This window comes from Lissotriton helveticus, chromosome 5_1 (assembly GCF_964261635.1).
Source record: "Lissotriton helveticus chromosome 5_1, aLisHel1.1, whole genome shotgun sequence".
NCBI lineage: Eukaryota > Metazoa > Chordata > Amphibia > Caudata > Salamandridae > Lissotriton > Lissotriton helveticus.
This window is the reverse complement of record NC_136065.1, coordinates 1,092,752,204-1,092,778,261: the sequence shown is the minus strand read 5'-3', so window position 1 is coordinate 1,092,778,261 and position 26,058 is coordinate 1,092,752,204. Positions and strand designations below refer to the sequence as shown.

Sequence of the window (26,058 nt, the reverse complement as noted above, 5' to 3'; positions counted from 1 at the left end):
AAAAAATGTTATGAAGGCTTAAGTGTAAAGTGCTCCAAACACCAAAAAAGGGCTCAGTGGCAAAAGCCTCAGCAGATAAATGGTGGAAGGCATCTACAATGTTTTCGCCCTTTTTCATAAACCGTGCCAACCACATTGATTTCAGAATATTCACAGGAAAAAGGATGGCAATTACACAAATCAATATAGCATTCATCCTGGAGTGTACTCCAAAATTATCACTTTCAAATGTAGACTCACCCTCGGACTAACGGAAAGTAACATTAAATCAATCCTCCCTCGAATTTCCGGGGTGACCTCCACATCCAAGCATTTCCGTATGAGGTTATACTGATGGATTACAAAAAAAAAAAGATACAAGTATATTACACATTAGGTGGAAAGAAGTTCAGGTCCAACTAATTCTGATTTATAGACAATCTTTCAAATAACTGATGTATCCTGCACATTATTGTAGACTATGAACAAACACCAACAAATGTATGAAAGCAGTGCAAAAAATACAGGATTTCAAAGTCCTCTGAAGGTTCTGCACATACTTTGATGGTCAACAACAATCATACTTAAGAACTGGTTAATTCAACGAAGATCAATTTGCAAGAGTTCGAGCACCTCTGAATAAACGGACTGTTAACCACTGGTCATCACACTGACTGAGCTGAGCAGAGAGATACTCAATGATGAACATGAAAAAAGGGAAACGGGTCCCATTCTCTTAACTACTGCACAATTAATTTTGAACTGCTAACAAAGAAAATTTGCTGGGGTTTTATTGACAATTTGTATTGTTTTTTATTTTTCACCAAACTTGACATCAAACAAACAGTTGAAATACAATGAACGATACAGACAAGATAAATATATATATCCCTCGTCCAATCCACCTTGCAGTCAGAGTCTGTTGTTATTGCTTGTCAACTAAGATATGCAGAGGAGGACAGTTCACACCAGGTGTTTTCCCCTGTAAGTAGTCAATCAAGGACTGCCCTTGAGCATCATATTTTTTACATTAATATCGGAGATCTTATCCCCCAAATGATAACTGCAGTGTCCACAGGGATGAGTAGCCCCACTACATTTTTATATGCCTAAGAATCTCTTTCCAAAACATAGACAGTACCGGGCAGGACCACCAGACATGGAGATGTAATTCCTCTGTGGGATAACCTCTCTGGTACTTCCCAGCAGTGTTAGGATTGATGCGCTTTAATTTCTGAGAAGTCAGATACCAATCATAGATTAGTTTGTAGCAAGTCTCTGTACCTTGTATGCTCCACATCACCAGATCTCTCCATGTTATGTTATTTTAATTTGATAATCGTGTATGAATCACCCCAGCGTTGTATCTCCGAGATGACCGTGACATAACCTGGACAACTCAATTTCAACCACCCACTGACTCATACAAGCAATCCCACAACCAATCACTCATCCATAGAGCCATTAACTCACTATAGGAAAGTGCCACTTTTTGACATGGTCACCCCCGCTTTTGCCTGTAAACTGATGTTATTTCTACTGGAAGTGTGCTGGGCTCCTGCTAACCAGGTCTCCAGTGCCAGAGCCCTTTCCCAAAACTGCACAATTGTTTACCCAATTGACAAAACCTTTAGCACCCTCTGTCATTGCAGGCTGTGGGTCTCAGTGCAGACAAAAGTGAAAACCCAACATGTCACACAGCCATGTGCGCCATGTCCCCCAACACTGAATGCAATATTTGTAAGTCACCCCTACAGAAGGCCTGAAAGCCTTAAGGCAGGGTGCTGAAAATTACAAGCTAAGTTTAATAAAGTGACTTGGTATATACTGGACCAAAGTAAGGTACAGTGTGTACAGAGTCCACAGTCGCCAGAGGTTTGGCAGAGGCTAAAGTTAGATATAACCTTACTCTCTAAAGTGGTAGCTTGGTCGAGCAGTAAGGCAGTATCAGAGGACAGTGTAAAGCATTTGTTGTACACACTCAGTCAGCAAATGGTCTCACACACTCAAGAACTGAACTCTAGGCCAATTGTTTTGTATCAAAATATATAGTTTTATTTTGGAGCCAACAAGGTATCAAAATATACTTTCTCAGAATGAATTACTTTATTTTAAAAACTTTTCAAATAGGCAATAGACTTTTAAGTACAGTAGTTACAGTTGTTGCAATGGGCAACACAATTTCAAACACAATGCAACATTGAGCTCAATGGGAATCTCTAGTTAAATACATTTAGTTACTATATGGATTACTTTTCTAACCACAAGGCTCGATCTTAGATTTAGTAATGGGACATCTCCTGTAAACAGTTGAGTAAAAGCGTTTTGGTTACAGCAGTGATTTTTAAGGAATATTATTGTATTTTAAAAGTTGACAGGAACTTTTTCACATAGAATCGCCAATGTTATCCTATGGGAGGAAATTCACTTAGCAGTTAAGTAGTGTTATCGTTACTTTTTCTTACTCAGTGTTGGATCCTGGATCCAGCACTGGTGCATCTCCTGTAAACAATTGAAAGAATGCGTTTAAGTCATACAAGCGATTTTTAAGGAATATTTGCAGTTTGTGAAAATCAACACTAAGAAACTTTTCTGGTGAAAACCAGACAATGGATTCCTATGGAAGGAAATACAAGTTACTGGTAAGTACGGTTAAATTACTTTTCAGGGTCAGTGCTGGGCTAAAAGATGCAGCACTGGGTTCTCACCTGATAACAGGTGAGTAAATCGGAATTCGTAGTTCGGCTGATTTTAGATGAATATTTTAAAGTTCCAAAACTCCACAATTAGAAGAATTTTGGGTGCCGGGTGCAGGGTTGTCTTTTGACGTCGGGAAATGTTCCCCTCTGCTGGTCGCGGTTGGAGGGGTCCCTTGTTGTGAGGCTGCAAGAGTCATCTGAGTCATCGAGGGGGGTCCTTGGGCACTGGATTCCAGGTAACAATCGCCAGGGGGACGTCCTCAGGGTCTTTGTCCACTCGGGCATAGGCCGGGGTCGGCGGGTGCAGAGTGGGCTGGATTTGCGGTTCCTGGCTGGCACCAGGGGTATTGCTGTTTGAGAAGAACCACTGCTCATGGGAGTCCCAGTGTTTAAGATGTTCAAAGCAGGCAGGTCCTCCGGGGTTTTGAAGGTTGCTGCCAGCAGGAGACGCCGGGATTTAGCAGGAGCAGGTTCAAGGATTATTTTTGCGTGAGATGCTTTAGAAGCGGCAGCTTAGCCGCAGGGGGTTCTATCTTTTTTTGTATATTTGTAGAGTGCTTGACCGTAGCTCGCCGACAGATGATTTGTACGTCTCTATGTGGTCTCGATAGGTGTTTTTTTCTATTTTTATTGGAGCAACTGTGAGTGATAAATCTATCTCGATTTACGTGGGTGAACTAGTGATTGTACCCATAGTTAGCAGATATGGCATTAATTCCTGGATTATCTTTTGGTGAGGATATTGTCTCAGAGATCTTAGCAGGCCCATCACTTTTAGGAGGTACAACCAGGTCTTGGCACAAGGGGAAGGATGGGACACCCTGTTGGAGCTTAAAAGGACACAGGTGAAGACCATACTTCATGGGGCCATCTTAACAGAATATTTGAGGGCGATAGCAGCTCCTCGGGGTCTTTTGGTAACAAATGAACCACTAACTTTCTTGGAGGATGAAGCATTCAGACGCAACATGGTATTGGTGGCATGGAAATGTACCAGGGATAGGCTAAGAACAGATGTGTTGATAGCAACGTTTGACCACAAGTCGGATCAAGTCAACACTGAACTGTGGGAGTATAGGGATTACCTTATGAACTCTAAAATATCTAAATTACAGAAAGACTTGAAAAACTTTTCTAGAGAAAAGGTATATCCCTATACCACAGAGGAGTACATACAACTAAAATTGAGAGAAAACAACAAGGGGGACAAATAAGGGAGACCTCGTCATTATACCACCAGCAGTTCAAGTGACAGTAGCGAAAACGACTATTCGCAAAAAAGGAGAGGGAGGGGTAGGGGGCGGGGCCCCAGACCACCTATGTTTCATCACCCCTTCCAACAATACCCTAACCAAGGCTTCAACTGGCCGATGGGTGTGTTCCAACCACATCAGCCTTTTCAGAACCCTCTGTTTGAAGGCCCTCGCTTTTAGAATCCCCATTTTCAACCAGCCCAATTTCAAAACTTCCAGGGACCGTTTTTAGGGAGAGGCCGGAACAAGGGGAGGGGGAAACAGAGAGGGTAACAGAGGGTTACGTGGGAGGACCAAGACCCAGAGATCACCCAGCGGGTCATGAGGAGCGTGGCATCGAACATGATACCAGGGCCCAGCCATCCACCTCCCTAGTGGTGAATTTGTCTTCTCTGGTACTCTCTGAAGTTCAAAACAAACTGCTCAATTAACCCCTTCGACGCTCATGACGAGCTGGGCTCGTCATGAGGTAGCCTCCTCGCACGCTCATGACGAGCCCAGCTCGTCACGTAAAGTGCGAATCCGCAAAATCCAGCGTACGGGCGGAAATCATGCCGCACGCATGCGGTTAAGGATTGGGTTTTGTTCCCACCAACCACCTGAACCATTTCCAGCTGCGTCAAGATCTAGCGACTTGCTTTAGAAATCTTAGACTCCGTATCTTTTTCCAAGACAAGGAGTACAGTGACCCCGGGAAGGGAGATACATCGTTTCGCCCTAAGTCCACCTTCACTCCCCAACTTTCGGTTCTACCTCTGGAGGTAGGGACTTTCGAACAAGCAGTGGTGTATGACATGGAGAACTTTCAGGAGAACAGGACTTGTGGGTTTTCTAATTTATCTAATGCAGAGAAACAAGCTCTGAAAGAACTAGAGGAGAACCCCACTATTATTGTAAAACCTGCTGATAAGGGCGGTGCGATTGTGATTCTGGATAAGAGTACTTACAATCATGAATGCATCCGCCTTTTATCGGATGAGAGAAACTATCAGAGACTAGTCAGGGATCCCACGCAAGAAATCACCAGGGAAATCGTCTCCTTAGTTGAGGAGGCCCTCTCTAATGATTGGATTTCCGAGCATGAAGCTAATTTCCTGATTAACAAACCGTGGACCCCATATTTTTATGTCCTTCCCAAAATTCATAAGCCATCTAGACCTCCTCCCGGAAGACCTATTGTCTCGGGGATGGGTTCCCTGCTGGAACCCTTGTCGCAATTCTGCGATTTGTATCTGAAACCATTGGTGCAGCAGTTACCGGCGTACTAGCGGGATACCCTTGACATCTTACAGTATCTGAAAGACTTACCTTTCGATCCAGAGTTTCTGATAGGCCTCGATATCGAGGCCTTATACGCCAACATCCCGCAAAGGGAAACTCTCAGAGTTTTGGAAGATTCTTGTTTACCTCTGACTGGCCCTATTTAACACCCAGGGCAGTCATTTTACACCTGGCAGAAATAGCCCTGACAAGAAACTTTTTTAATATGACGGAACACTGTACTTACAAACCCATGGACCATCAATGGGCAGTGTTTTCGCGCCAAGCTTGGCAGGGCTATATGTGGGAGCCTTTGAGAAATCTGTAATTTATGACAGCTCGTGTCCCTGGTCTTCGAACATCAGGCTATGGCATTGTTATATAGACGATGTCCTCGTTGTCTGGAAGGGAGACGAGGCCACAATTGAGGATTTTTTAGAGTGGCTTAATAGCAGGAATCCGCTTCTCCACTTCACCTCCACTGTCACTAAGACTGAACTACCATTCCTAGACCTTCTGATTGTACCTAGGGGAGGGATGATCCACACTAGGGTCTGTCACAAACCTACTGATAAGAACTCCTTGTTAGCCTTTGATAGTTTTCATCCTAAATCCCTCTGTGAAAATTTACCTGTAGGACAATTCTTCCGAATCCGTCGGAATTGTTCTGAACAGACTGGTTTGAAGGTGGAAAAACCCTTATTCTCCTACAGACGAAGTCAAAACTTGAAGGACCTTCTGGTTCACAGCAGATCCAGGAACCACAGAGTGGGCAGAGGCACGACATCCAGTACACTACCGCCAGTAAGGGGCCATACACGCTGTGACACATGTAGTGTATGCAACCTCATTTCTAACACTAAGTGTATTGACATTGGCCTTAACTTTCGCTGGGAACAAAGATCCCATACAAATCGCTACAATGAGGGGGTCATTTATTTGATCACTTGTCCCTGTAGAAAACAATATGTGGGGATGACGAGCAGAAAAGTCAAAACCCGGATTATGGAGCATCATAGCACTGTTAGATGTGGCAGATCTAACACAAAACTGACGGCATACTTCCTAGAGATGGACCACACTACAGAGGACCTTAAATGGACCGTGATTGAAAAACCACAGGTTGCTTCTACAAATGCTACCCTTTGAGTGGATAGAAACAGAGCCCTTTTCTTACGTGAGCAAAAATGGGTACATCGTTTAAAAAGCCATCGATTGGGACTCAATGACGAGATCCCATGGCACTCTATCAATAGATGAGGTACCCAGTTGATTGATTTTTTGCTGGTTCTCTTTATTGTATAAATGGCCATGAGGACTTCTGTTGGAGGAGGTGTTGTTGCTTGGGTATACGCCTCTATGCATTCTACCAGAGTTGTGGGTCCATAAAGTCTAGCACTTCCCGATCTCCTGAGAGTTTGGGCTTGTACATTTCACTACAGACTTGGGTTTGGTTGTTGATCCTATTTAAAATGAACGGAGGCTGTTTCATTTAAAACTGGCTCATGGTATTGAGGTGCATTTATTGATCACTTCATCTCTGGTTGAGCATGAGAGCAGACAAATTTTTTATTATACCGTTCCATTTATCTGTTTTGCATTAAGGAGTTCGGTGCCAGAGAGTGAAGAAATATCGCATCTCGGTTGGGGACTAACAGGACAGAGCCTGGGGGAGTCTATAGGACGTGGTGTGTCACAGGAACTAGGCTCTCCTGACTCTTCAGGATTATGATCTTTGTCCTTCGTTTTAGCGACTTACACCCACTTTTGTATCCCCACAAGTGGAGCATGGCCTGATTTTGCGAGCCATTATTGTATATATTTTACAATTTTTTTTTATGATATATCGTGATTTGAAGGACTGATGCGGTTGGGATTTCTTAGGCTTTCCTCTATTACCGTGATCCGGGGGCGGGCCTCCCTATGACATCATGCGTGACATGCGGTCACGTGGGAGGCACGCCGGCAGGTGATTGGCCCGGGAAGTTAAGAATATACTGACAGCGTCTGCCAGACTTGCTTGTACTTCACGGCAGGACTGCGGCTGGCCTGCTGGGCCTGAATCATCCCAGGAACAGTAAGTTCAGCACCGGGTTTTTGGAACATTTGGGCACAGGGAACTAACTCTGTGATAATGTTCAGTTTATTGCACGTTTTATATTGATAAGAGATACGCGTAGGTCCAACGCTTCTGGACTGTAACATGGAGGGATGGTTCATCATGTCCTCTGAGCGTTTTCTCTTTTGAACCGGTAGGTTGTGTCTTCGGAGATTCATCAAGCCTGCTGCCTTTTTTAGCCCAGGGTTACAATAGACTCGGTGAGTGGGGTGACCGGGGGCTGACTGACTTTTTCTATGCTATGAGGTTACAAACTTCTACCTACAAAGTTGCGAATTATTTTTAATGGATAACCCTTCCGCCGAGGCCACAGGGGGTGTGTGTTTTTAATCTGTTGGGAGCAATGACTAACACCTGAACACTGGGTAGACCGATTCAGGACCCAGTGTGATTACGTGACCGATTTTGGCCGCGTTTGGGGGCAATGTACTACAAGGTTTAAGAGAACGTCGTTTGTGAATGAAATTAGTACTTATTACCTCATCAATAGGGACCTCTGCAATAACCTTAGCTGTATGCTTCTTATTTTCACAGTATATGTGTCCCGTGGTTTGAAAGGGAATACCTCCACAAAGCAGAATTATTTGCATTCATTCTCTCTGGATATTAACCTAAATAAGGTAACAGGGTGGACTGTGACAGATATGGAGTCCTGAGGAAGACCGGCGTGACCCTCGATTGTGGGCACAGAATACATCGGTCGAAACATGTTGACGTTAGCAGTTTTTGGGGGGGTTGATGTGAGTCCTTAATCCTCAGATATACCCACCCCTTTTTCACTTATTAATCCTGTCCATGAGACTCTGGAATAAAGTAATATACATAGAATACTCATGAGGCAGTTTTAACATCACTTTTCACTGCACTTGTCCTTGTCACGCTTTCCCCGTCAGGGTTGGTAATACTGTGTACTCACCTTCTGTTTTTGTTCGTCTGTACTGTTTTATGTTACCCCCACCCTTATGCTCCATCCTGTGCGTGGCTATGCCAGGGTGTATTGTAAGCAGACCCGATGATGAAGCATGTCGCACACAATTGTGTGTGTGAGTGAGGGCAACTTTTACAAACATTGTATGTGTCCCTGCATGCTTTATATATTATTATCCTTGCTCCTCTCTACCCCTCTTAGTGTGTGTAAGTTATAATGGAGGGTTGGGGTAGTGGAGTTGAATACCCTCTACCCCTTATTTTCGTGTGAGATGATCAAGGATCAACAGACATGTAGGGCTGGGGCCAAGTCGGTCACTGTCGTCCGCTTGTTAGCAGCTGCACAGCAAGTCTTCTTCTTGATCTTTCTTGTTTTCAAATCGGGATCTAAGGAAGGAAGGTTCAGGGTGCCCCTAAATGCTAAATTTAGGGGCGTTACCGGTAGGGCAAGGGCACCTGGCCTCTCCCACCTGAGGGGTGGACTTGGCACAGGCTGGCACACCCCCTTTCCTCACTTAGGATTCCCGCCAGTCTTCCCGCCAGAGTAGCGGCCAGAACCGGTGGGGGCCAGTTGCTGGGTACAGCAAGTGGTCTGGAGAAGCTCACAAAGGCGGCATGCCGTTGAAGCTTCCCCTGCCCATCTTGTGGGAGGAGACCTAGCACCTCGAACACGACCTGCATTGTTGCAGGCCAAGGAGAGCGGAAGGCTCTCTACCCAGGGGTCCAGCAACATGTCTGCTGTGTGGCAGCCTAGGCAGCCTCTCAGACAAGACGTGGATTCTAGGTTAGGTTCCGGGGGCACTCTAAGTTGCTCTATGTCGTGTATTTGGCATTAAATCCCACACTGGCATCAGTGTTTGTTTAATGTGCTGAGAAGTTTGGTATCAAACTTCTCAGTCTTTAGTGTAGCCATTATGGTGCAGTGGAGTTCGTAATGGCAACCTCCTAGCACCATATGCTCTTAATGACAGCACTGCACTTACAGTACCCAGGAATGGCCCTGTGTACTGTAGGGGCACACGGCTCATGTACCTGGGCCCACACCATTGGCATAGTGCACCCAGCAAGAGGGGTGACTGATAGATGCCAGGGCAGTGTGTTTGTGGGCATTGCACACAGGGATGTGTGCCATTTCGACTCTTTGTTTAGTTCTGTACCAGGACACTCAGCCTGCAAAGGCAGTGTGTGTGTGTGTCAGGGTACAGGGCCCCTAAAGGTGGTACAATAAGTGCTGCAGTCCTTAGGAGTCTTCTCCTGGGCACAATGCCCTGGGTACCTAGGGTACCATTTACCAGGGGCTGACATATGGCCAGAGACGCCAATTGGGTTTTAGTTTCAACGCAGTTTTAGGGAAGGAACACAGGCCCTGGGCACCTGATTGGAAGTCCAGGGCATACTCAGTCAATGCACATCAGCAATTCAGCAAAAAGTGGGGGCATACCATGCAAGAAAGATGGCACTTTCTCACACTAGGGTATACCTGCATGCACAGATATGTACCTGTGCCGGTCAGTCCTATTACAGCCAGTGCAAGTGGACAGGGAAGCCATTTTAAAGCAAGTGCTGGACACTTCGGAAAACAAGTTCCCCAGATACATGAGGCTTTCACAGAAAAGAGGGATATTAGGTATCAAACATCTCATATTTATAAACCCACACTGATTCCAGTGATGAATTTACCAATACATGCACCCTGAGGCACTGCAACCCTACCAGCCTCTGGTGTGCTCTCTGACTGGTTTGTGCAAACCTGCCACCTGGTAGTGGGCTTTCTTGCCTCTCTGATGATGTCCATGCATTCAGGAGGCAGATTAAGGTAGCCAAACTCTAGGACTTCAGGAGCCAGATCGCCAGATTGAGCTGTTGCGGGTCTGGTGGCTGAATGTCGCCATGGTTCTTCATTAAGAGCCTGGGCGAGAGGCGCAGCCTTTGATGCGGTACCACGGAAAGTTCTAGAAACGTGGTGTACCATGGTTGGCGTGCCCACGTTGGAGCAACCAGGATGAGCGTCGAGTGTTGCTTTAGCTTTCTTGCCACCAGCGGGATGAGAGGTGCTGGGGGAAAAGCCTACGCAAATTTGCCTGACCAGTTCAGCCATATCGCATTGCCTTGCGATTGTGGGTGAGGGAACCTGGCGGCAAAGCTTTGGCATTTTGCGTTTTCCCTTGTGGCAAACAGGTCTATCTCTGGATGACCCCACTGCTGGAAGTACGGGCGGAGTACCGATGGATGTATCTCCCACTCGTGCATTTGATGGCTGTACCTGCTGAGCAGATCCGCCATCTGGTTGTCCTTGCCCGGGAGGTGTTCCGCCATGAGGAAGATGTTCCTCTGAATGGCCCACTTCCACATGCTCTGAGCCAGATGAGACAGCTGTGGAGAGTGCGTACCCCCCTGCTTCTGGATGTAGTACATGGCCGTCATGTTGTCCGTCCGGATCAACACGACCTTGTTGCACAAATGTACTTTGAAGGACTTTAACGCCAGAAAGATCGCCATCAACTCCAGACAGTTGATGTGCATTTTCCTTTGCTGTGTCGTCCATAGTCCCTGCACAGTGTAGTGGAGCACATGAGCTCCCCACCCCTGGAGAGATGCGTCCGTCGTCAGGATAATTTGTGGCACAGGCACTTGCAAAGGTTGTGTGGATTCCACCAATGCAGAGAGTTGTATGCCCGACCGGTCACCAACACTAGGTCTTTCAACCGTCCATGAGCCTGCGTCCATTGATGTGCTAGACATTCCTGGAGCAGACGCATATGCAGTCTCGCGTGCGGGACTATGAAGATGCAGGAGGCCATCATGCCTATCAACTGCATAAACACTCTCGCTGGGAGGGAGTGTTGGGGTCTGAACCTCTGGATTAGCGACTGGATGTTGTCGATCCTCGCTGGGTTTGGCTGTGCTTTGGCAGCCAGAGTATTTATGGTCGCACCCAGATACTGCCGCACGTGGGCTGGCTGGAGGTGCGACTTTGGATAGTTTAACGAGAACCCCAGACTGTGAAGGAGGTGAATAGTGTGGGACATGTCCGCGGCGCACTGTCGAGCCGACTTGGCTTGAACGAGCCAGTCGTCCAGGTAAGGGTAGACATGTATGTTCTGTCTCCTGAGGTCGCCGCCACGGTCGCTAGACACTTTGTGAACACTCTGGGGGCAGTGGTCACTCCGAAGGGTAGGACCTTGAACTGGTCATGCCTGTTTTGTATGGTAAACCTGAGGTACTTTCTGTGGGATGGGTGGAGTGGAATGTGAAAATAAGCATCCTTGAGGTCCAAGGTTGCGAGGAAGTCTCCCTGGTTCAATAGCGGAAGAACCTGTTGTAGCGTCAACATGTGAAAATGTTCTGAGAGTATGTATAGGTTGAGGGGGCGCAGGTCCAGAATGGGTCTGAGTGATCCGTCCTTCTTTGGTATTAAGAAGTACAGGGAATAAACCCCTGTGCCTTCTTCCTCCCCCGGCACGAGCTCTATTGCTCCTTTTTGCAGCATTACGAGAACCTCCTGCTGCAATAAGTGCAAGTGCTCTGCTGACATAGGACGTTGTCTTGGGGGTATGTTGGGGGGAGTGGACGTTAACTCCAAACAATACCCGAACTGGATAAGCTCTCTCACCCACCTGTCTGTGGTGATGTTTCTCCAGACTGGCAGGAACTGTTGGAGTCTCCCCCCGACAGGTGTTGGATGGTCGGGGGGCAGTGACAGGGAGTCACTGTTTGTTAGCAGCAGAGGAACGGGAACTATTGTTGCCTCTGCCTCTGCCCTTGGCGCCGTTTCCTCTGTAGCCACCTCTATTCTGTTTGGGGTAAGAGGCCTGGGCGCCTCCTCTATTGAAACTTGTCTACTGTGCCAAGTGACCTCTGGTAACACCTCTTGCGCTTGAGCGACGAAAAGTGTTTCCCCTGTATTGCTGAGACTGAAGAGCACCCATGGACTTAGCTGTCTCAGTGTCTTTTTTAATCTTCTCAAGGGTGGTGTCAACCTCTGGGCCAAACAGTCTGTCTGGATTGACGGGCTGGTTGAGGATAGTTGTTTGGATCTCGGGCTTGAAGCCTGAGATGCGGAGCCACGCCTGACGCCTTAGCATAACACTAGTGTTCACCGCTCTCGCCGCTGTATCTGCAACATCAAGCGCACATTTAATCGAAGCATTAGAAATGAGCTTGCCCTCCTGGACCAACATTTCAGCTCCTTCTTTGAACTGGTCTGGAAGGTGCTGCAAAAGCGTTTCCAAGGTGTCATAATGCGCCCTATCATATCTAGCCAGCAGAGCTTGTGTATTGGATATGCACCATATGTTTGCGGCCTGCGCTGCCACCCTTTTGCCCCCTGCCTCCAGCACTTTTGACTCTTTATCCGGGGGAGGAGCTTCACCCGTTGTCTGTGAATTCGCCCTTTTGCGGGCATTGGAGACAACCAAAGAGTCTAGAGGCAACTGGCCACGAATATAAGCAGGGTCCCCAGGTGCCGGTCTGTATTTTTTTTCTATACGTGGGTTGACCACCCTCGCCCTGGTGGGTTCTTTGAAAATGTCAGTGGCATGTTTGAGAACCCCTTTAAGCATTTGCAGTGTTTTCACAGTCTTCTCTGATGCAGAGAACGTATCAAACAAAAAGTCAACCTCCACAGGGTCGGCATGCATCTCCACCTTGTGATTTGCAGCTGCCTGTTCAATCAAGGCATTAAATACCGCCGAGTCTTCAGTAGGAGAAGTCTTTATCCCATAAAGCTGTGGGTCACCAACCACCTGTTGGTCACCCTGGTCACCAGTGTCCACCCATGAGTCCTGCTGCTCATCAGGGTCATTATTGGCAGGGAAGTTATACTCCTCATTTTGGTTATGTCCATCCCCATCTGAGTAAGTGGGTGAAGGTGTTGGACTCCTCCTAGGCTGTTGAGGAATGGGTTCCACAAGGTCTGGAGTATCAGGTGCAGGCCTCTTCTTCTTTAGAGGGATTACATAGGAGTCCACTGGCTGGGATGTAATCTTCCTCTTGTAGAGCATTAATTTGCCAGTGTCGGCGTCGATAAAATGCTCTGATTCATCCTCCTGCGAAAGTGGTCGAGCCGAGCTTCCACTACGCTGATTCTGCCGCAGCCCCTCCGAGTCATCGGGCACCGTACGAGGTGCGAAAGCCTTCGGCGGCAGAGTATAGAGGATCGGCGTCGAAGTCTTCTTCGGTGGAACAGTTGCCTTCGGGACCGAGGGCGTTGGCGGCTCCGACGCTTTGTCCCGTATCCTCCTCAGGGAGTCCACGACCTGCTTAGTAAAAGAAGCGGACGGCTTCGTCGATCCGACCTTGGGCTTCGATCCGCCACCAGGGGATGATCCGAGCGTCGACGACTTCTCGGCGTGCGCGGACGCACCCTCGACAGTCTTGGCCTTAGGCGTCGACGCAGCCGGCTTTGGATCGGCAGATTTTTCCCTTTGCGTCGGTGTACCAGACTTTGGCTCGGGGACCTTCTCCGACGGCCCCTCAACCGGCTGCTTGCTAGTTGGCGCGGTAGTCTCTGGTGAAGGGGTCTCGACAGACTTCTTCGACTTCGACTCCACCACCATACTCGACACAGTGTCGACGACCTTCTTCGAGCCGGCCTCCTTGGCCCCTTTGGGTGCCTTGTCGTGTTCGACAGCCTTTTTCGGCTTCGAAGCCGCCGAAGACGACGGTTTCGAAGGTGTCTCTGCCGTCTTCGGTTTCGATGGTGTGTCGGCCATCTTAGATGACGTCGAAGCCGATGGTTTCGGTTTCGGTTTCTGTAACGGAGGCTCCGCTGAAATGTCTGTAGCCGGGCCAGAAGGCGGGGCCGAGGACTTAGGGTGAGGGTCGTGGGTAAGGCCGAGTGGCCATCCCGTGACCTGAGCCTTAGTTAGCGTACGGACGGGGCATAGCTCTTCCTCCGAGCTATCTTCCACGGCCCCATAAACTTCCTCGTCGTCCCCTACCTCCTCGACGTATTCGTCTAGGTCCAGGCCCTCAGCGGCTTCTCCGTAGTCGGCCTCGACCTCCGCCGATGGAGGCGAGATCTGAAGCTGCAGCTCTAGTTCATCAGCTTCGGGGTCGGTGAAGATGTTTACAGGTGCCGGTGCCGATCGCTGGGCCTCGAGGCGCGCCACGCGCCGAATCTTGAGCGTCTTCTTCGACCTGAACTTCGAACAGGCCATACAGTTGGCCTCGTTGTGGTCCGGCGACAGGCACTTGTTGCATACAGGATGCACGTCGATGTGTGGGTACTTAGAACCGCACACGGGACACTTCTTGAACGGACTTCGTTCCATTGTAGTTTCGTCGGGGTCTTGCTGCGTCGAAGGGCCTCGATGACCGAAGAGTCACGCGACTCCCCAGAAAACCGACTCGAAGAGTTGGAGTATACACGAGAACCGAACGCGAACAATACCGACGAGGTTAGAAAGCCTTTTGGCCTTTAGAGAACTGTTTTTACCGATTCCGACAAGTGACGTCGAAATCACATCCGAACCCAATGGCGGAAAAAAACAATCTGGGGATGGAGTCGATGCCCATGCGCACTGTAGTCCAGGGGAGGAGCCACCTATCTCGTGATACTTCGAAGACTCTTCCAGGACAACAATGTGCAATCATCCGGACCCAACACTAGGCGGCGATCTATGCAATAGATATGAATTTAGCAGCCCACATGCCTCGAACTAGTATGTATGTGGGATGTGTCGGGATGCCCGGGCATAGCAACCGGTACAGTTGGCCACGGTCTCATTGCGCCTCAGTAAAATCTATTTCCAACAGGCTATGGCCAGCGAGCCAGTATGACAACCATTGCAACTGCCCAGTCATGCAGTTGGTCTAAAAAGCGGGCGCTCCCAGCCCACCTTTATCTGCTGGAAGTCTTAGTTTTGCTAAGCGAACTCTACAACGCCCCATTTCCTATATCAGATCACTCAGTAGAGTGTTTAACTGTCAGAAAATCCCAGTATGGATCAGAATTGGTAAGTTCACAAAATGGTAGAGCTGGCGCTGCAGCATTACTATTTTGGCCAGTGCCAGTCGCTCAGCCACAGACAGGCGCAACGTGGTCCAAAAGGTCACTTCCGTTCTGAGCGATACCATTGTGCGTGATAGGTTGCCTTCCATTAAATCTGGGCTAACCCTATATAATAGTATCCCTAGGTAGGGGGCTACTGGCACCTCGTAGATCGCTAAACCTAAAGTAGGTTCTGTATATATGCTGGTAAAGGAGTACACATTAGATTTGTCAGTGTTAATGCGATGAATGCTTTTTGTTATTTGGTGTAAATCCGTTTCAGCAGTTTCCGAGATATTAAAAAACAAACAAATTTATATACATAGAGATGCGGATTCTCACAAAAATGTTTTTAAAAGGGGGAGGGTAAGAATACTCAGACCCCCTAGCTCTAGTCCTGGGGTCCCCTTGAGGGCCCTGCCAGTGCAGAACAGCATTTCTTTTTAAAGGATTTGCTGCGAAACTGTGACAGTCATGAATCCACAGCAAAAATGATATTAAACAAGCATTTGCAATGCAATAGGTCTCGCATTTACGCGAGTTTGAGCTATTGACATTGCAAATAACAATGCCTTTCATTTGTGTTTTCTTTTTTAAAACATAAATAAAAGGCTTTGTCATTTACAATGCCAATACCTTAAACTCGCATAAATGCGAGACCTACTGCATTGCAAATTCTTGTAGTTTTTGCTCACAGTTAAATCTATTCATGGAGTAAGTGTAAACAATACACAGATTCAGGGTAGAGTTTGTAATATATACCCATTTCAATAATTACATTACGGCCATGTTAACAATGTGTAACAGTCACGAACAAGTAGTTTTATTTTTTAGTCGCTGATTACTTTTACCCTGTGGTGCTGAGGTTTTTGTCGGTCTTTGATGATCTGCTAAGGAGAGCACCACGCGCGCTAGCATCACTACTGCGCTTCCATTTTGCACCAACACAAATAATCATTCTTCAGAAACTCTGCAGATGTTCGCAGGCTCAACCGGCCCGAGAAGGGTAGTAATACGGTAGGGTGTTTTATTAAGAGTGTCACGGAGACGGTGTGAAAACTCAAGAGCCACGGGCAGTAAGTTGCGGCGGGTCAATAATGCTCACATAGACATTGTGCACTGCAGACCATCAACAGCGAGGCCAGAGGTTCTGGGAGCGCCGCAAACCGCTGTAGGACAAATCAATACAGACATGGGAAGGACACGGCCCCGCTGGACTCGCTGACACACCGCTTACTGCCTCCCCAGCAAAGGGCCCGAATTCACGCAGCCTCTACTGGCGGCTTCACCCAGTCGAGGCCCTGCGCCAAACCCTAAAATCCTGTTTTCAGGGCTCCTGAAATCCTGTTTTCAGGGCTAGTTGTCTCCATACATGCAGGGCGTCCGCCCCTAAGAAGCCCAACAACGAATCAGCATTGGGGAAATATAGAGGGAATGTACTTTAAGACACAAAAGATGGACTTCTGAATGGTGTTTGGGCAGAGGAAGCAGCGGGCTCCATCACCTCTAATCAGGCATCAAAGCTAGGTTTCTATTGGTCGACAGCAGCTCTAAATACGAAACGGACCAACCTCAAAGCGGAAAGGTTACCATGAATCACACATGTTAAGTATATTTTTACACCGGGAAGCCAGTATTGTTTAATTATGGCCTGGAAATTAATAGAGGTGACAGGTTAAATGGCAGCATTTTATCGCCGCGTTTCAAGGTATTCAACCTTCTTTAAAGGTCAGCATTTTAAAAACAAGAGTCCTTGGCAGAACATAAATACTGGGAATTGTCTGAGAGTGGGAGGGTTGATAATCTGTAAAGTGACCCAGGATTGGAGCATTGATGCTTTCACAACCAATCCCAGTGCGTCGGACCAAATTTCGAAGTTTTGATTGGATGTGGAGTCACTGTCCGAGTAGAACTCTAGACTCCCAACAATTTCGGTGCTTGCTGCCCAAAATGGAAAAGGTTCGGACATGGTTGCAGGCACGTGGCTGGGTGGGGATGTAATGCACAGGGCAACAGCAGTTTATGTTGACTTCGGCAGGCGGGAAAATACTGACCCCCGGGTGGTCAGAGGTAGCCATGGTTAGACCATGTCAATGGGGCCCATGTGCCGGTCAGCCTGTGCACAAACTAGAGCCCACCCACGTAGTTGCTCCTCAGATTACAGGGACTCAGAGAAACAAGCGCAGCCGCGAAAGAGAAAGCGGCACTGCTTGCTCCCGCAGGCAAAACGCCGTGGTATGCGAGGAATGCAGCTGCCCCGGCTCGCTCCCGACAGCAAAACGCTGTGTGAGTGACCAGAGGTGGGACATGCACCCGTCTTTGGCCAATTGCGTGCTTTCATTTTTTAAAAGCCACACGCAAAGGCCAATAGGATTTCACAACCAGACGCATAAGCTTTCGGAAAGCTTTCTGAATGTCTGGAGTGAAGAGGCCCTCACCTAGAGCAGCGCATGCACGCCGGCTAAGCAAGACCTAAAAGAACAAAAGTGTCCCTCCTTCCAAGGCTCATTTGAGCCCTGTTGACCACCACCTCCCCGGACCTTTATTTTTTAGGGAGAGGGGCCGTGCGGAACCCCTTCCTGGGGCTGGCTGAAGCCCCAGGGACCACCACCTCCCCAGGGCTAAATTAAAATATTTACAGGGGCGAGTCGCATGGACCCCCCTGTGCCATGGGGACTACAACCTTCCTGGGGACTATAATGTATTTAAAGAGCCGCAGAGCCCCCTGCCGGGCCATATATGATCCCAGCGACTTCCACCAGCCCACGCTGTTTAAAAGGGGGCCGCAGAGCCCCACCCCTCCTGGAGCCATTAATGGTCCTGGGGACCGCCACTCCACAGGACCGGCTCCTGTTATGTCCCGGGGTGCCCAGCCCTGGGACACTGCTGTTTGCTTTTACATGGCGAGAGCTGTGACAGATTCCACCAGCGAGAAGAAACATTTCCGCTCCCAGCAAGCGGGAACTGCCACAGGGAGTCGGTGGCCAGGGCGCTTATTTTATCGCGTCTCAACTACGCTAATGCCCTGTACATCGGCATGCCCGGATATCTCTTGGGAAAGCTGCAGGTTATTCAGAACGCAGCGGTCAGGCTCCTGTTTAACACCCCGAGGAGACTGAGCATGCGCAAGCAGCTCAATAACCTGCACTGGCTTCCTGTGGCTCAGTGTGTGCACTTTAAAACTCTGACCCGGACATATAAAGCATTACATGGCCCATGCCCTTCCTATATGAGCTCTAGGTTTGCTTTCTACCTTCCCAACCGCCCTCTCCGTTCTGCCTCTCAAGGACGGCTGGTCCCAGGTTTCGACGAACACGACTTGGGGGACAGTCCTTCGTGGTAAAGGCTACTACCATGTGGAATGCTCGGCCTGATGCTCTCCGACACACCAAGGAACTAGCTGCCTTCAAAAAGTTTCTTAAAACCCATCTGTTCAAGCAATCCGGGTAGCCTTTCTGCCTGCCATGTCACTGCCCACCCTCCGCGCCAGGACACTTTTGAGTAGCAGTGCGCGATACAAATCCCCATATAACATAACATAACAAACCGCTTCCACTTGCTGAGAGCAGAATTTTCATTTGTTTCCCTAGGAGGGAAACAGATGGAACAATTGCTCCTGCACACAGTGAGCAGCATTTCTGGAGAAGTGTGCCTCAAGTGGAGAAGTGTGGCTCAATGGTTAGAGCGGCAGACCCTGATGCCGAGGTCTCGACCGGGACCAGGGTTCAATTCCCCGCCTCGGCGGGTCTTGAGCTCAAATATTCCACGGGCCTGATCATTCTCGCCTCGGTGCCTATTCCAATCATGGAGTCCCACTCTGCAACTCTGGGCAATAGCTTGCTTAATCTCCACAACGGCCCCCACAACGCTAAGGATGCCTGGCTTCCACCTTGGGGGTGCCCAGGAGTGGACACCTCACTGGGAAAGCCAGGATGGGTTCCACAGCGGTATTCGTACAAGCGCCTTGAGACCCTTGCGGGCGAGTAGTGCGCTGTACAAGTATCAATTTACATTTCTAGCAGCTCCCTGTAGACTAGAGCAATACTGGCTGCAGCAGAAGGCCTAAAGACCCCGCAGTCCCCATCATAGCACATTGGGTACCATTGGTGGGCTCAAGGTCACCCACGGAGACACGATTGGGGTCCCCAGGGCCGAAATGGGCCAGGGGAGGGGAAACGGCTTGTCCCCCACTGAATTTAAACTGGGCCCTGGGGAATGGAGTCCCCCTACTCTTTTGTAAATAAAAAAGTGATAACTTCTTGGGCTTGGGGAAAGCAAAGCAAGTGTGTTTCCTCTTGTATTCCACAACGAAAAACAATCTGATATCCTTAATGGAGGTGACTGCATTGTTGATTTATTGGGGCGTAGTCTGATAAGAGTGGACTGTGACGAGTGGTTTCATTCTCGTCGTCTCCTGGTGAGTGAGCAATTCTCCTTTTTAATTATCCCCGAGTATGCAAATGCCCAAAATAATCTGCAAGCTTTCCCTGTCGTGCCACGCCCCGTTCTCCTTAGTTGTATTCAAAGTTCTTCCTGCCTTTTCCCATGTTGATGGACAGCTTACCAAAAGACCTGAGCGCATTTCCAGTTGATTTTGGTGACGCGTTATCGATAAAGAGCAATAGTTAAGGGGCAGTACCTCTGTTTGATGGAGATTCACCTATTTGTGGTCTTGGTGTCTTCTCTTGAAGAGGATTGAAGTTATTACAGATTTTGGATGAAGATGCTCGAGAAACAATCACATTGACGAAATTACATGTGCACCTCGTGGTCCTTTATGCAGCTGTAGTGTAGAATATGCAGACATTTACACAACGAGGTAGGACTTACCAATTAACCGAATGAAAGTGCTCCAGTTGGGTAGACGTTTTTGAGAAAACTGGGGTCTCTTGGAAAAAATGAGGTTCGATTCTGACCATGGTGCCGATTTCACAGAAATTAAACCTTAACGGCAAGCACTTACAAATATAAACATAGCAGGTGCCCCAGTTGAAGATCCACTTCACTTAAGCACAAGCGAACCGAACTTCTTGAGCTTGGCAAAGCAAGTGTTTCCTCTCACATTTCATGTTGTAAATCAACATGAAATGCTTAAGGGATGTGAATTCATTGTTGATCTACTGCAAGACAATCTGATGTGTAGTGACTGATTAGTGGTTTCTTTTTTGTCCTCTCCAGTTGAAAGTCCATGGTTCTCCCTTTTAAATATCCCAAGTCAGCAAATGCCCAAAATGCATAGCACTACTCACACACCCACTCACAGACCTACACAGGCACTCACACACCCACTCACAGACCCACTTACAGACCACACAGGCACTCACACACAGAGCCACACACACACTCACCAACCCACACAGGTACTCATAGACCTATTTGCAGACACTCGTGCACCCACTCACACAAGTACTCAGCCACTCACAGACCCACACAGCTACTCACACATCCACTCTCAAAGGTGACAGGTTACAGTTAGAATTAAAAAGTACAAAAACCTCAGAAATGTACTGAAAAAACAAAGTTTAAAGGGACTAGGATTAAAAAAAGTAGAAATTCACTGAATGAAACAAAGGTTACAGGGACGTTATAGTTGGGCTCAAATTTTACACGACCACACATTCAACGACTCACATACACCCACTCACTCATACCGCCTCCCAACACCGTCAACATTCCTGTACTTGCCAAACTTATAGAGAAATGTGTACAAAAACAACTTAGCGAACACATAGACAAATTCTCCCTACTGGATGACTGTCAGTCGGGTTTCAGATCAGGACACAGCACGGAAACAGCAATTCTACATATAGTCGATGATGCTCTTCAGGCCCTAGACCAAAATAGATCATGTCTACTCATCCTCCTAGACCTGTCATCTGCATTCGACACAGTAAATCATGCAAAATTACTGAACAGGCTCCAGCACAGGATGGGAATTTCTGGTAATGTGTTGAAGTGCTTTGAATCCTTCCTCAAAAATAGAACGCAAAGATTCCTGGTCAACCAAGCGCTGTCACCTTTGTGCCCTAATACAATTGGAGTGCCGCAAGGAACTACATTATCTTCATCATTGTTTAACCTGTATGTTGAACCGCTCACGGAAATTCTTCGAAAATCCAAAATATCCTTTCATATGTACGCGGACGACACTCAGATATACATTAAGATTGCGTCCCTAGAAGACATCAGGTTAATGAACGAGGCATTACATTCGACATTACAGTGGTTAACAATCAATCATCTGAAGCTAATAACTCAGAAAACAGAATTCCTACTAATTTTGCCACCAAAGAACCACATAGAGGTCAAGGAATGGTCTAAATTGATCACAGCACTAAACTGTACCCCTACTTTAATTGAATCGGCTAAATCACTTGGAATCACACTCGACGAGAACCTTGCTATGAAAGCCCACATCAAAGCAATGGCAAAAAGTGCACGTTTTCACTTGAACTACATTAAAAAAGTGAAACCCTTCATCTCTCAAGCGGATCTCAAAGTAGCAGTCCAATCATTGGTCATCTCGAGGATTGAATATGGTTGCTCTACTTTGGCAGGTCTTCCTAAAATATCCACAGCACCATTAAAAGCATGCCTCAACGCAGCTGCAAGAATTTTCACCGGTTTGACCATATCTCTCCACATCTGAAAGTACTAAACTGGCTACCGTATGAAGCCAGAATTCAACTAAAAATACCATGCATCACACACAAAGCGCTTCACCACAATACACCAAGATACCTTGCCCAGAAAATAAAAATATCTGGAGGAAATAGACCTGCTAGGAGTGCCAAGGAGCTGGTTCTGAGACCACCCTTTTTCAAGAAGAAAAGAACCTACGATAGAGCTTTCTCAGGAGCAGCACCAAAATTCTGGAACTCTCTTCCGCCAAACATTAGAAAAATATCAAACACAGCGACTTTCAAACGGGAAACGAAAATATTTCTGATGAGTAAGTTCCTCCCATAGACAAGATGGCTCAGCTGTAGCACCATGTCATAGTCCTGTCCAAATCTTTTACTCTAGGGATGTGAAAAGAAAGTCGCCGGCTGAGTTGGACATACGCGAGGGCAATATGACAGTTTTCAAGACCATGAATGGAGAAGATGGTTTATAAAGGAGTAATCAACAAAAAGTCATTTGCGCGAAGACGTTTCCCGAACATACCTCTGGCCACTGTATGTATTTAGACTAACTTGTTACTAATAGGCAATAACTCTTTGGGAGATGGACGTTCAAAGAGTACTTTACAAATTACTGGTCACAGATCTAGATGAATATAGAATGCTGAGGAAAGGTCATTTAAAAGGTATTGTAAGGAGGAAGTCGAATTCTTCCAACAAAATGAGTCTTTTCGCATATCTTACTCTGAAACTGCATAATTGTGTTAACCTTGTAATTTGCTTGATCGTGTTGGTTGTATTTTTTTTGTTTTTTTTGGTTTTTTTTTGGGATCAAAAACTTTTATTGCATCTTACAAATACACTGCAGACTGCCTACAACCCGTTGGGCCGGCCGCTAATATTCAGTCAAAGTAGTAGAGTCATGTTATACATTGTTACAGAGAAACAGCCAACAAAATCAGTATCGTGACAGCCGTTACATTCACAGGTCTTGGCATTCGAGCAGTAAATCAGAAAGTGATGGGCGTTGATTTCCCAGTTTTATAAATCAAACCAACAAACAAACAAACTAACCTGTAGGAACAAGAGCGCGGTCAGGTTTAGTACAATATTGAGCATGTGGAAGTATCTCCCTGTGGTTTCCCTTTACAGATCCCTCTAAGGTAGCAACCTATCCTGCAGTAGGTAAGCCTTCTGCCTATGCTGCGGGCCAGCAATGTATAAGTCCATGTCCTCCTGGCCTTAGTTCTCTGTGGGGTGTTAGTGCAGCTGTCTCCCCAGTGAATCCGTGCCTCTCAATCTCACATACCGCTTAGCTACCTAACCCTCCTCCCCCTCCTCATCCGAGTCTTCAGGGTCTTCTTCTGGCAAAGGGTCACAGATCTCCCCTCTATACGTATTCCACCTGGACCAAATTTTATTCCATTTCCCCGGGCACGCGCGGCTAGAGTAGACTGCCCTTTCTATCACCATTGTCTTGTCCATGTTCAGACACCATTGTGACTTGGACGGAGGTTCTGGGACCCCCCAGCGTTGCGCGACATCCCTCTTCGCCACCGCCAATCCCACCGTGACCCAGAGTCGACTGTGCCGTGTGAGGTCTGTAGGTTCCCATATATTGAGGAGGCACCTCCTCGGGTTGGGCAGTAGTGTCAAGTCTAATGTTAGCGAGATTGTCCGCAGAATCTGTCTCCAATATTCATGAATTCGAGGGCAATCCCATATGGTGTGGAAGAAGGAGCCCTCCTCCCCGCACCCACGAAGGCAGAAGGGGTGGTCTGTCCTGTGAATGTGGTGTAGCATTGTTCTAGTGTAGTATACCCTATGTACTATCTTCAATTGTACCAGTCGTAATCTCGATGAGATTCCGACCTCCTTAGGCGATGCCAGTGCCTCATTCCATTCATGCTCGTCCATCTCACCAATGTCACCCTCCCACTTCGCCTTCAATTTTAGTGTCGGGTCTGGTGAATTATTAAGGAGTTTGCGGTAGACAAGGGACGTCGCACGCTCTACCATGAATTCTGTAAGGAGACGGTCCTCCAGTGGGGTGGACTCCGGCAGGGCGGTGTCAGTAGGCAGTACTGCGAGTAGTGCGTGTCTAATCTGGATGTACCTGTAAAGCTCCCTCTCACTGAGGTCATACAATTCCCTCAGTCTACTGAAGGGCAGCACCCCGCCCGTCTCCCAAAGATCTCCCACCGTGGAAATCCCTATCGTGTCCCAATGTGAAAAACCCTTACTATTTCTCAAATGACCGAGGACTCGGGAGTCCCACAGCGGGGTTAGCTTGGTGATCACCCCCTTCCATCCTAGCGCAGCTGTCGCTGCGTGCCAAACTGCAACCGTTAATTTAGTGGGACCCACTAAGGAGCGGAGTTTGCGGTGGTCGTATAACGGAGCCAGCATGCTATCCAAGCCCAGTTGTCCCCTGTCTGTCCGGAACGCCGGCTCTCCTTGCGCAGCATGTAGCCAGTGGTTGATGGGTTTAAGGTGCGCCGCCCAATAGTATAATTTTAAGTTGGGTAGGGCGATACCTCCATCAAACCAGCCTCTGTGTAGTTTGGATTGGGCGATACGGGCAGGGTGGGTCCCCCACAGGAGGTTGGAAACCAGTGCCGCCACCGTCTGAAAGAATTTGGGGGCTATCGGGTAAGGTGTGTTCTCGAGGACATATAAAAACCTGGGCAGAGCCATCATTTTGTAAAGTGCGGCCCGTCCCAAGAGTGTCAGTGGAAGATCCGACCAGAACTTAACATCTCGTCTGAGTCTATCCACGTGGGGTTTCAAATTTTTTTCCACGAATTCTGCAGGGTCTTTGGTGACATGGATGCCTAAGTATTTGAACGATGTACCTGACACCCGTAGAGGGCAGCTGGGGTCAAGGGTCGGAGGCTGTCCCCTCAGAACAAACAGTTCCGATTTATTCCAGTTCAGTGTATAACCCGAGATCCTGCCATGAGCATCACAGAGTTGTAACAAGGCCGGAATTCCGTCAGTGGGATTGGATAAGTAGACCAGCATGTCGTCCGCGTAGAGGGACAGCCGGTCCTCCCACCCCTCCCTCCAGCAGATGCCTTTAAGGAGGGGCGAGGTTCTGATGAGCGTGGCAAGGGGCTCCAGCGAGATCGCAAACAACAAAGGGGAGAGGGGACAACCTTGTCTTGTACCCCTCCCCAGGGTAAACTTCCGAGAGACATGGCCATTAGCCAGCACTCTAGCCTCCGGGTCTGTATAAAGCAGTCTGACCCATGCAATGAAGCGGGGCCCAAACCCTAGGCGCGACAGCGTCTCAAACAGGTACGCCCATTCCACCAGGTCAAAGGCCATCCTGGCGTCGAGCGCCAAAATCACCGCCTGGGACGTTATCGAGTCAGCCCTAGCCAGCACGCCATGTAGGCGTCGCAGATTCAACGCCGTGTTCCTGTGTGGCATAAACCCGGATTGATCCGGGTGTATCAGAGAAGAGAGGTGGGGCAGGAGTCGCGTCGCCAGGAGTTTGGCTAGCACCTTCACTTCCACGTTGAGCAGTGAGATAGGACGATAAGAGGAACACTCCTCAGGTGGCTTGCCCGGTTTGGGGATGGTCACTATAGTTGCCATCCGTTGATCAGGCGGGAGCGTACCCTTCTCCTGACACTCCCTGAACATGCCCAGCAGATGTAAACTAAGGGCCTCCGGCATTGCCTGATACCACTCTACCGGTATCCCGTTGGGCCCCACGGCCTTTCCCGGTTTCAGGGCCTGAATAGCTAAGTGTATTTCCTCAGCGGAGATATCCGCCTCCAGTTCTTCTGATGCTTCCGGGGACAGTGTCTGGACTGCGATCGGCGCCAGCGCGTCTCTGGCCATTTACGAGGTGACCACCCGAACAGGGGTGTACACCTGTTCAAAGTAGTCTGCTAGGAGGTCCACAATTCGCTCTGGATTGGTGTGCAGTGTGCCATCTGTGTCCCTCAGGCGCGGAACCCCCCTAGAATTCCCTTCCCGCTTATCGAGCCATGCCAGCAGCTTCCCTGCCTTATCACCCAACTCGTAGACCCTATTCTGGGTGTCTTGCAACTGACCCTTAACATACATACGGAGGTGGTCGTTATAGATCTGTTGGTGTAACGTCAGTGCGTGTAAGGTGGAGGGTGTGGGGGATTGTTCGTGCTTCTCTGCTAGGTCCTGCAAGGTCAGGTCTATACTGTCTAATTCTCGG

General features: G+C 48.2%; 1 protein-coding gene across 3 annotated transcripts in view; it reads right to left on the bottom strand.

Moving 5' to 3' along the window:
• Positions 1 to 26,058, bottom strand: part of PDCD11 (programmed cell death 11) — a 627,216-nt gene that overhangs the window by 184,417 nt on the left and 416,741 nt on the right. For all 3 annotated transcript variants that reach the window (XM_078643694.1, XM_078643695.1, XM_078643696.1), the window contains exon 23: positions 241 to 330. In XM_078643694.1, the coding sequence (XP_078499820.1) occupies positions 241 to 330 (90 nt within the window). The remainder of the gene's footprint in view (positions 1 to 240; positions 331 to 26,058) is intronic.